Below are 12707 nucleotides of genomic sequence, written 5' to 3' on the forward strand. Positions count from 1 at the left end.
TTATAGGCATTTTAATTTTGAGTTTAGACAAAAGTGTTTGATGGTTTTGGCTAAATTTCCAATGTACAAAAGTCATTTGTTTTTACTTCACACTTTTTTTGTGTTTAGTGGTATTTTTTTCAGTTACATTACTATATAAAATAATTAGTATTAGTACATTATACCCTCAGGTTTTTATTGTTGTCAGTACATGAATTTGAGTTCCTAAATTTGGAGGGTGCAATGTGCACATAACTCTAGTATAGTATGAGAGTGAGGAAATTTGTGTTTTTGGATTTATGGTCAAAAGAAAATATCATTTGTATGTCTAATAGTAATTAAGACAAATAATTGAAAAAAAAATATTAATAAATAAATAAATAGAAAACCAAAACAATGGGTAAAGGACGGTATCTAAGCTATCTGTTTGATCATAAATTTTGAAGTTGAAACTGATTTGAATTTTTGAAAGTGTGGTTTTTTAAAACTTGAAGTTGTGTTTGGATATATATTTTACTTTAATTTTGTGAATGAAAGTAAATTTCTCTCAAAAACTGCTCTAAACAATTTCTGGAAACTTGAAAATCATATTTTCAAAATTTGTTTAAATTTTATGGTCAAACAAATATTTGAAAATAAAATTTCAAAATTATATTTATGATCAAAACACTAGCTAATTATCTTAGAAAGAATATATTTAATAATGTTTAATTAAAAAGTGAAAATAGTTTTTAAGAAAAACATGTGTAAAATATTAATAGTACGATAACCTAACTTCTATGATATCAAAGATTAATCACTACTCTTGTCGTCTCATATTAATTGTCCATTTTTTTACATGTCCTTTAAGAAAATATAAAGTTTATAAATAATAAGAACAAATTTTACTTATATACCCCTTAAGAATATTTTCTGAAACTCTACGAACTTATTTACGATTTCAAAAATAAATTAATTATTAAGGGATAAATGAAAAAAAACTGATTTTATTAATTGATAAGTTAATTGAGACAACTAATTTTAATAATCTGAACAACTTAAATAGAATAGGAGTACAATTTATTATGATTTTTATTGGTAATAATAATAATATGGCTCATGAGCAAAGCTATTTGAATTATTTTTTTGCTTATATGAGTTTTCTTGAGTACACCTATGTCAAGATTGGCTACTAATTCGAATTTAATACAAATTTATTGTAATGACCTGGAAGATCATTTTAGAAAAACTTTCATAAAAAAAAATAAAAATAATAATAATAAAAAATTACCGTTTTATTCCTCCCGATAGTTGCTTTGAGTCATTTATGATTAGTCGGTGAAGTTGGTTTGAGAATTTTAAACTATTCAATAAGTATGGTTATTTAACTAGCAGATATTTATTTAGTGCTTGATAAAAATGGGTCAAGTCTGAAAATTCATTTAAGAACCTATACAATTTGACTCATACCTATTAAAATAAGCTATTAGGGTTTGTCACTTTTTGGTACAAAAGTAATTTATTTAGAAAAGAAAAGAGATAAAAGGGAATAGGCGAGGACTTACTCGCAGCGGCGTCAGACGAATGGAAAATGGGAGGCGTACTTCTCCAGGTCAGAACTAATACAGTTCCAAATCTTTCCATTTATATTGAAGTTAGGATGCTACATACATATATTAATATAATAATGTTATGAAAGAAAAATGAACAATGTACTTAGACTAGTCTATAATTGTTGTTTTGTTTAGTTATTTCTTAGTGTACAGTGACTGATGTATATGAAACAACTACATGCTAAAATATAATGGTAAGTTTTGAGTTTTCACTCTTTATAGAGAAATATTGTAACATTGTTAGTGTTGTTCTGTGAGTCTAGGATACAATAGATAGTGGATCAATTATGGCGCAATGATGAGCCAATTATTAAACAAATTCATAGAAGGGTGGGTGTAGGATTTCTACCTGAATTGATACAATTTCCGTGTTTTAGTTTCATGTTGGAAATCTCTTATGAACATCGTGTCGCAACTTTAATTCAAATTATTATATATAATATCGGGTGCATATAAATAAGTATTAAGTATATTATATAACATAAATACCATTCGAATAATGATATTGAAAAAATTGAATTTAACCCTAAACTTGAAACTTGGAAAATATGATAATTGAAATGTTAATTGGCATCAAGATTTAAGAACTTGATTATAATTTTGAGTGAGTTTTTGGATCTAGGCTAGACCTATAGTAATATGAGTGTTGTTAGTTTTGAAAACTTATTGTGAATATTTATTTGAATAGATCGAATTGATTTAGAAGTTCAACGAAAGGGGAAGGTTCAAGTCCCGGAGTGATTGTTCGACTATTTCAGGCAAGTGGATTTCTAAACCCTTGTTAAGTGTATGGAATTCATGTATTTCCTTATAATATGTGTTTAGGGTAATGAGGCTTGGTGATGGGTTGACTTGTCCACATTGATTAATTCTAATGATGAAAAAGGGATAATAAAAGGCAATGTGATCAATTGTTTGTGTGATGTGTTGAGAATTGTTTGAAAGGCTTGTTGAATCATTGTTGATGTTGTATCCTGATTGTGTTGTTGTGAATTGTGCAATGTTATGAAAATGGGCATCTCTTCATTATTTGTGTGAACATGTCATTTGCATTGTTCTGAGACATGGTTGTGACAAGTGTTATGTGCATTGAAAAAGAATAAGAAAATAAAGAGGATGTACCATTTCGAGGGACGTATTGCGCACCGTGATGGATACTATATTTCGAGGGACGTGTCGCGCGCCGCGACGAATACTATATTTCGAGGGACGTATCGCGCGCCGCGATGGTTACTATTATCGAGGGTCGTATCGCGCGCCGCGATGGATGCATGGACAGATATGTCCCCCATGGGTCCCGGACTGAGAGACAGCAGGTGTGTATCATTAGGTCAGACATGCATCACTATACTTGACATTGCATTTCATTGCATTGCACTTCTTTATTATTGGTGAACTTGATCTTGTGTGTTGCTGATCTTGTGAGTGCCTTTCTATGGAACTTGTGACTGATGAATATTGAGCTTGTTGTTGAAGATATGCAATTGTTAGAGTGTTGTTGTTGAGGATATGAAACTATTGTTGTTGTTGAGGATATGAAATTGTTAGAGTGTTGTGTTGAGCTATGTGCTTTGTAAATTGTGAACTGTTAGGTTGGGCTGGTTTTATACAGATTGTAGTTGTGAAGGTTCGGTTGGGGTGTAAGGAGTACTTGTATTCTATCCCCTTAGCTCGTGTTTAGAGGTTTACTTGCTGAGTACCGTGTGGTTTGGTACTCACCCCTTGCTTCTACAAATTTTTGTAGGTTACGAGCCTGGATTTTTGTGGTACTTGTTATTCTCTTCTTTTCCGAGGCTTCTGGGAGATTTGTGAGGTAGTTGTTTGTCTTCTCAGCGATCCTTCTTACTCTTATTTATGATCTCGTTCTATTCTAGAAACAAGGTCATTTGAGACTTGTGTTTTTCTTTTGAATCAATTGTAATACTTTAGAGGCTTGTACACGTGACAACCAGATTTTGGGGTATTTTTTTTGAGTTGATTATAAAAATTTCTGCATTTTATTGTAATGGTTGAGTTTTAGGCTGACTTGTCTTGGTGGGATAAGACGAGTGTCATCACGTCCATTTTTGGGTCGTGACATTTATCCTAAGATGATTTGACAAATTAAATATATGTACATGCTAATTTGCCTATTTCAAGGTAAATCAAAATAAAATAATAAATAATAAGTAAATATATATAAAAATAAATTAAATTAGATCTCGCGTCTATTTTGCATGAAAGGGAGGGGAAATTATATATGTACGTGATAGTCATGTAGATTTGTTCTAATAATTAGATCCTTATTAATAAAACGTGACATAGTGTATAGTCAAATTCTGATCGCTTTTACGTAAAAATAAATAAATAAGGTTAATGATTGATGAGAAAAACAAGGTTTATTATATTTATAGTAGTAGAGGATGTAGATGGTTCTATTACATAGACAAAAATCACATTTTTTTGAGGTTTCTACTAATTAATTACCTCATCATGTGAGTACTCCACCTACTAACTACCCTACTAATTGTACTTAAAACAGTAATTAATTTAAATTTTCATAATAAAACTTAGTACTAAAACAGCTTTTATAAGTTGTTGATGAGCCTTCATAATTATATTAGCCTTGTTGTTTGAAGGAGTTTTGCCTTGCTGTTTTCAAAATAGTCTTGTCTGCTACAATAAAGTATGCCATCCCAGCAACTGTCATATAGAATAATATAAACCATTATTAGAAAAATAATTCGTAGAATTTAATTTCTATGCACTAAAGTATCGTGATATGAAATTTATATCATGTTTGATTGTTGTTAAGTATATTAATTAAAATCAAGACTATAATCTGAATAATTTATCATGTATATAGAAGGTGTGTTAAGTTATCAAGATTCTAGAATGAGAGTGAATAAATTGTTTACGTACGATATTACTATATATATCTAGTCACCTGAAAGATAATTATTTATCAAAAATAAAATTGACTTTTATATTTATGATATATATTATAATAAGTAAAATCTCATTGATGATATAATTTTTTTTATATATAAATTAATTTTTTTTTATACCTGTGGAGACAATGAGAGCTTTAGCAGTTGGATTGAGATGTGCTCTTGCCCATGGTGATATCTTCCCACAAGCATACTGCAAATTAATTAATTTCATCAATAATTCAAATATATTAGTATTAGAAGGCAATAATATTAATTAGTATCAATTTTTAGTACTAGAAAACTTTTAAAACTTGTCGCCTAAAATTATAGGTTATAAACATTCATATGATATAAATCATTATAATAAAAGTAAACTGAAAAGTGTAAAGTGAAATTACTAACCGAAAAATGTGTCACTTTTTAAAATTAACTAAAAATACAAACAAAGAACATCTATCACTTTTCCAACCAAATATCAAATAATATTTTTCAAAAATTCAAAAAAAAAATGACTTTTATCGTACGAAACACACGTAAAATATGGCAATAGATAGTGTAACTTACAGTAGGAATAGCAGTAGCAACTGTTGCAAAAACTGCTGCTTTTGCTCCTGCCTTTGCTCCTTCTACATTTATTTACAATCATAAAATGAAAAAAAAATATTCATCAGATTAATTATCAATTAAATGAAAAAATTCTAATGGGATTTTTTATTTTTTTTTTGGTGAAGGTACAAGTAATAAAAGGCAAAGTACCATGAGAGCAACGTTTTGCAAGTGCTAATTTTTGGTCTATTGAATCCAAACTCACATTTTTTGCCATTTTTTTTAGAAATATTGTAAAAGAGTTATAAGCTTTTGGAATAAATGATTTGAGTTTTGTGAGTGAAGTAGGAAATAAGAATGAATTTCTATCTATTTATAGACATTTTAGTTTGATGGTTTTGGATAATTTCCAATGTTCCAAGTCACTTGTTTTTGTTTCTCACTTTTTATTTATTTATTTATTTATTTATTTAATATTTAATTCTCAGTACGTGAGTAATACTATTTTAAGATTTTTTTTGGTACTATTATTATTATTATTATAAGTAGTTTATGTGTTATCAGGTTCCTGTTTTATGGTCAGTTTATTATACTAAATTAGATACATTTGTCGGTTCATGAATCTGTGGTTTTAAAAGAGTACTATAAAGATTCGTTTGATGTTTGATAGTTGATCAGGAGGTAAATTATTCATATATTTAATAAAATTTATATAATTAATAACCACATTACTTTTACTATACATAAAATTAATGTGGCATTTATTTTGGTTTGTATGCAGGACGTAAGGTAATATTTAATAAATAACTAAATTAAATATAATTAACTTTTAAATAAAGTAATATATATATATATATATATATATATAATTCTTAATATCTACATAACTTTAATCAATTATGAAAATAACCCCAATAAAAGTAAGTGACTCTTTATTGGTCGAGGGGAGTTATTCTTGGATAGGGAGAAAGGGATATTAATAATTAATAAGCAGTAAATATTACTCCCTCCGTTTCACAAAGAATAATCTAGTTTGACTTGATACAGAGTTTAAATAAATAAATAAGACTTTTGAATCTTGTGGTCCTAAATTAAAGTTATATTAAATGTACAAAATTTCCCTTTAATCTTGTAGCCTTAAACATGCCAAGTAAAAAACTGAAATTAAAATGTTACCAAAAAAAGAAAGAGATCATTCTTTTTTAAACAGACTAAAAAGGAAAGAAAGTCATTCTTTTTTAAACGGAGGGAGTAGTATATTATACTCCATTTGTCCCTAATTACTTGTTCATTTTTCCCTTTTTAGTTGTTCCTAGCTACATGTCCATTTTGACAAATCAAAAAAGGACAAATTTATTTTACCTATTATATCCTCAATTAATTATTTTAAAAAAGTAAAACTTTTAGAAAATCTCAAGTTTGCAATTTATCTACTTCATAATTAATAAGGATAAAATGGTAAACTCACTATATTAATAATTGTTTTCTTAATTGATGTGTCAATTTAAAAGTGGACAACTAATTAGGGATTAGGGAGTACTACTTATATAAGTAGTAAATATTACTCCTATAGTATACAAAAGTTCTCTGCACTTTAGTTTATAAAAAACTTTATGCAACAAAATACATATTGATACTTACCATAAATTTGAATTAATGAAAATACTAGAAAAAGTCATTTCAAATATTACTCCTTTCTGTTGTAATTTAAGTATTTTTGTTTATATTTAGTAAGTTTTTCAATTTCAACCTTTAATATAATCATAAGATTTAAGAGACTATACATATTTTTAATTTAAAATTCTAAAATTTAAATTTTGTATTCGGTCAAAATAAGTCGAGTAAATGATTAAACCAAGAAACAGTACTTATCAGTCTTTATTTGGTTCCACAGTTTTGGAGAACTGCCAGTGGTTTTTGGGAACTTTAGGCCAAAACTATGGGGAAATACCCATTTTTCTAAGTGTGTGCCCTATGGATAAATTGAAAAGAAAAATGCATGATGTTTAGTCCACTAGTGTTTAACACCTGGCCACAAACTTGGGATTGTCATTTCTTGGATTTTCTTTTTTTAAAAAATAATATGTATTCGCACGTATACAATATCTGATTCTAAATGATTGTGCGAATATAATATGTATGTATATTTTCAAAGCAGAAGTTGAATGTAGGTGAAGACAATAACTGTATGTGTTTTCAAATTATATGAGCAAGTCAATCAGAGGCGAATCTAAAATTTCTAAAATATGATTAAATCACTAAAAAAAACAATGGGCCAAACAAAGGGAAAAAAAAAGGGGAAATTTTCAAAACAACAATATTTTATCTTTTAGTGGGACTTCTTAGCAACAGTTTCATTATTTATTTAAAATGTCATTATTTTAGTTTGTTAATGGATTAGTTATGTATTTATTTATTTTTTGATTAATTTGAAAGAATACAAAAATTAATAACAGAAAAAAGTAAAAAAAGTTTTAAATACAAATCAATTACCTTTTGAAAAAATTATAAATCTCTTCTTCCTGTCGAGGCTTTTTTTTCTTTCTTCTTAAGAACATCAATTTTTAATTTTTAAAAATAATTTAGTTTGTCTTCCGAATCATTCATCTTATAACTTTCAAAGATTCTTCAAGTTGAATACGACATATTTTTTGAAACGAAATTTTTCAAAATTGAGGACTATAAATTTGTCGCATCCAGTGAACAATCGAAAAACAATCAGGTATTTTTTTCGATTCTTTTTCTTGTTTGGATGAGATATTCACATATGTCGAGTATAATTGTTATTTTTTTTCCTAATTAAATCAGTAAAATCTTTGTATGTATTGGGATTTATAGCTTTTTACGGATGTTCTGTAATATAGGGATACAAGTATAACAATTTTGGACAGCGTACAACTATGGAGTAAAAAACATCAACTAATTAGTGGTTGTATACATATTTTTGTTGACTTGTAGTGATTGCTGCATACAAGTAAGTTGTATTCAAACTAAAATGTGTTTATATTCCAGTTTGTTATATTATTATTATTTCACTGAAAATATTGTTTTCGAAAAACATAGAATAAGTTGTATTAAAAAAAATCTGAAAAAAATATTAAAAAAGTAATTACGTCTTGGAGGAATTTCTAAAATATTAAAATGAAATTAGAAAAAAATCAAAAAAATTTGTTTAAACGACTAAAAATCTGAAATACATAGATATTAGATGAATATGTAAACAAACTTGAATAATAAAAAAAAAAACTGAAAATTCGTAATATGTACAATTCTAAATAAAACCATAGACGGTGATATTGAAAACAAATCAAAAGAAACCTAAATAACTAATCGATATTACCTTTACCAAATTCAAACTCTAGATTTTGTTTACCAACCGATTAATCCCTTGAATTAATCCATCGATTTTGTTGAAGAATCGAGCTTGAATACCTTGTGTTTCAATGTGAGCCAAAAACTTGTAGAAAGAGAATCTTAGAATGTGAAAATTGGGGGAAAATAAAAACTTTAATTGAGAAACGTGAAAGGTGGGAAACGTCTAAGATGTGGGAAGATATTAATGGATAGTTTTGTATTTGTTTTTTATTTTTAATCTGTTATTGGTTAGAATTTGATCCAATTATGGACTCTTTTGATTAATAAAAGGAAATATAAATAATAAAATGTGAATACAAATTATTTTTGAAAATATTGACATTCTGTCATTTTAAATAAATATTTTAAAGTGTTGTTGTTTTGACTAAATATGTTAGGTATTATGACTATATAGCTAATTTTTCCAAAAAAAAATATATAAAATGAGTATTGATCCCTAGTCTTCAAGGTAACGTGGGTATCGAAATATAATATTATACAATTTTTTTATACATAAATTATCTAGTTTTATGAGGAGTAAATTTTCCCTTCAAACCATCTGTATGGGAAGTGTATGTTATATTATATATAACTTGTATATTATAACTTGTATGTATGAGAAAATCAACACCTAATATATATATATATATATATATATATATTGTATGTATGTCATACGATGGTGAATGATAAGTATTTATTATCGACTCTATTGAAAAAATATATGCCTATTATTAATATATATCTGATATATATGCTATAAAAATACATAATATTATCATATTTTTGTAAGTTTTTGATTGATCTCTCATAGTAACTATGCTAATATAAGTGGCCAATGAGACCTATGGGCTAATAAACAACTGCCCAATTGGGTAATTGGTCATTGTTTCAACTTATACCTTCACTTATGTCCAAAAAAAAAAGTAGCGGTAGGTAAACCTAATTTCTAGGAATTATTTCTTCAAAGGAGCTTTAGATCATTAGTTACAAGAAAGCTAGTGATACCAACATTTATTGTCCGGACGTTTCAGTTTATGTGATATATTTTTATTGAATATTAAGTTTCAGAAAGAAATAATAGTTATAAATCGTCTTATAAAAGATAAAATTAGAAATTTAACTAAAAATGAAAATGTATCACATAGTATAGTATGAGATGAATTGATTAGTTATCTTTGTAGCCTGTCTTGTTTCGATTTTTCATTCAGTATACGATATCTATATTGGAGCCTGATTATTCTGAGTTTGCACTGCATAGGGTCCCATTTGAGAGAAGCGCTCTCTTTCATGATTTTTTCTGTAAAATTATGTATATACTATTCTTTTCAAGCCCTACTTATGTAACTTCACTGAATATATCGTTATTGTTATTATTGTTACCTTCCTCACAGAGTACCTGGACCACAAAATGGATGTCTGTGATGTCAAAGTGGGCTAGTTATCTATTGGGCCTTTTTGGATAAATAATGTCAATGTGGCCCAAAACAAATTCTTTGATGAAATTGGCAAAATCCCACCAAGCCCCACAATATATTATGGTTTGAAATAATTTGTTTACCACATAATGTATAGTTCATCATTACTACTTTTAGCTTATAACAATGATAACACACCAACCAAGAGCAAGTTAGGTTCGATTACATGAATCCTTCACTTGATTATTTAGAGAGGATTCTCATTAATTGACGAGTTCTACATTAACTGCTAATTTATCTCAAACTTTGTTTTTTTATTTGTGTTTGGGATTGATAATGTGAGCAATTCTATACGAGGTGGAGTTATAACTACTTTTGTACGGTCAAAAACTAACTATATACACACAAAGAATTGGAGTGAATATCTTAAAAGGTCACTGATCTATGAGAAATTATCTAGCAAAGTCACTCAAGTTTATTTTGTATCATAAAATCATTCAACTTAACACTTTTTTCTTCTAAAATTATTAAACTACATTTATCATAAAATCAAATTTGACATGGCAAATTAAATTATTTTTTATGCCATGTAATCATAGACCCCACAAATAAATAAAATTTAAAATTTCCCATATTATTTTTTATTTTACAATTTTATTTTATTTTTTTGAAAAAATTGAATCTACACCATTTTCATTTCCAGGCACCTTCTCTCATTGAGATATTATTTCTAATTACATTTTGAATAATTTTAAATTTCTTCCAACAATTCTCATTTACTCAACATATAATTTTTACACCGAGAAACTAGAAAGAAAGTGTAAACCTCCAGTGGAACTCACCGAGCTGGAACAATCCACATAGAAATAACGAATCTAAAAGTCACCATTTTTGACATTATTTTTTATTTTGTAATATTATTATTTTTATAAAAAAGGGTCAAAATCCACACCATTTTCAGTTTTTTTTTTTAATTTTTAATTTTTGTTTATTCGTGAAGTCTATGTTTATATGAAATAAAAAATAATTTATTTTATTATGTTAAATTTATTTTAATGATAAATATAGTTGAGTGATTTTTGAAGATAAAAATGTTAAGTTGAGTGATTTTATTGAAATAAAACAAAATTCAATGACTTTGCTAATTAAATTCTCATAGTTCAATGATCTTTTGAGATATTAACTCCAAAGAGTTGCAATAGCTGATTGTATGGATCTAGATTTGTAATTCAGTACCTTGGTGATTAATGAAAAGTCTAATTACCAAAAAGAAAAAAAGAGGTTGTAATAGAAAAATTCATTTCGATTCAATCCATTATTGGGGTTAAATAAAGACAAAAATAATATGGCAATGACCTAGCACGACAAAATACACTTCAACGGCATGTAATGGCTAGCTTTTCAAAATATCGAACTGTCTCTGTTGGACTATACCAATGAAAAATCTATTTTGTATTGATTCAATTTTTAATATCAATACCAAATAAGTTTGTTTATATATATATATAGATGAACAAAGAATATATAATAACATAAAGAGAGAGACAATGAAAGAAAAATGAAGGAATAAGGTTAATTAACTATCAAGGATTTAATTGGTGAGATAGATAGGATTAATTCAAGATTTTGGATTTAAATTCTGACAATAAAAATAAATGATTCACATAGGCAGCGGTTTTATCTTTAATTGAGCTTACGTGACGCAAATTTGCATTAATTAGGATGCCAAATATCAGACATTAAAAGATAATTTGTGCACAAAAACATCTCGCGTTCACATAGATTTTGGAGAAGAGTCGCACCTTAAGATAATGATATAGGTACGTAACATAATGCAAACATTAATGTGGCTGTTTTGACGATTCAAACTTGTGACCTATAAGTCACATGGAGACAAAATATTGAACATTAAAAGGTAGCACGGTGCATAAGTTGTAGGAATGCAGCGTATCCCAACGGGTATAATATAGACCGTTTATTATAATGCAAGCATTAGTGGTTGCTTTCACGACTCGAAGTTTCAAACTCGTGACTTATACTTCACATAGACATAAAGTACCAGAAACTAAAAGGTATTCTTGTACACAAAGCATCTCGCGTTCACATACTTTCCAGAAAAATTAAAGGTCGTTATATCTCAAGAAATATGATATCTATAGATAATCTATCCTAATATAAACATTAGTTTTAACTTTCATAATTCGAACTCGTAATCTATAGGACACGCGAAAACAAAATATCGGATTGAATGAGATTTTTTTTTTTTTTAAAGAATATGCAAAAAAATTGTGTCTTTGAGTCCTTGGCACTTTATGCTTTGTTGGTTGTTGCTATCTAAGTTAAGAAGAGCTTTTCCTACGCATGCAAAATGGAGCTGACACTTTCAGATAGGAATTATGCATTTTTTTAATAAATTCAAAAGTATAATTACATATTTCTCGAAAATGGAAAAAAAAATAAAAATAAAGTGGCAGCACCTAAAAAAAACATAAAAGCAATGATTTTCCTCTTTGATGTATAATGCGCAATATGTACTTATGATTACTACCACCATAGTTGAAAATATCTCTTTTTTAAGGCAAAAAATATTTTTGGTAATATAACATATATATTTGGTGTTATTTATAAAGTGGATTTCGGAAAGAATAGGTATTGTTCGAATGCAAAATATACTTTTATTCTAAGGATAAAGAAATAGCTTTCGATAGATTCTCAGTTTGAGGAAATGAATAACTGATTGTTGTTCGCTAGCCTGATCAGGTGGAATATATTGAGTTTTAAGTAGGTGTTTGGTCATAGATTTTAAATATTCTCACTTTATTTTTATTATAGAGTTGAAATTGAAGATGAAATTGTATTTGGTTATACTTTTTATAAAAATTATCTGAAATAATGTTAATGCCTAA

General features: G+C 27.5%; 1 protein-coding gene across 1 annotated transcript; it reads right to left on the bottom strand.

The window, feature by feature from the left end:
• Nucleotides 1–3936: 3936 nt before the first annotated feature.
• LOC125862585 (early nodulin-93-like) lies at nt 3937–5360 on the bottom strand. Its single transcript, XM_049542697.1, has 4 exons — nt 5240–5360; nt 5048–5109; nt 4619–4694; nt 3937–4253 (listed from the first exon to the last, which is right to left on the bottom strand). Exons 1-4 carry the CDS (start codon nt 5304–5306, stop codon nt 4171–4173), a joined length of 288 nt encoding a protein of 95 aa, XP_049398654.1. The 5' UTR covers nt 5307–5360; the 3' UTR covers nt 3937–4170.
• Nucleotides 5361–12707: the final 7347 nt, after the last annotated feature.

Source organism: Solanum stenotomum, chromosome 4 (genome assembly GCF_019186545.1).
Source record: "Solanum stenotomum isolate F172 chromosome 4, ASM1918654v1, whole genome shotgun sequence".
NCBI classification, from domain to species: domain Eukaryota; kingdom Viridiplantae; phylum Streptophyta; class Magnoliopsida; order Solanales; family Solanaceae; genus Solanum; species Solanum stenotomum.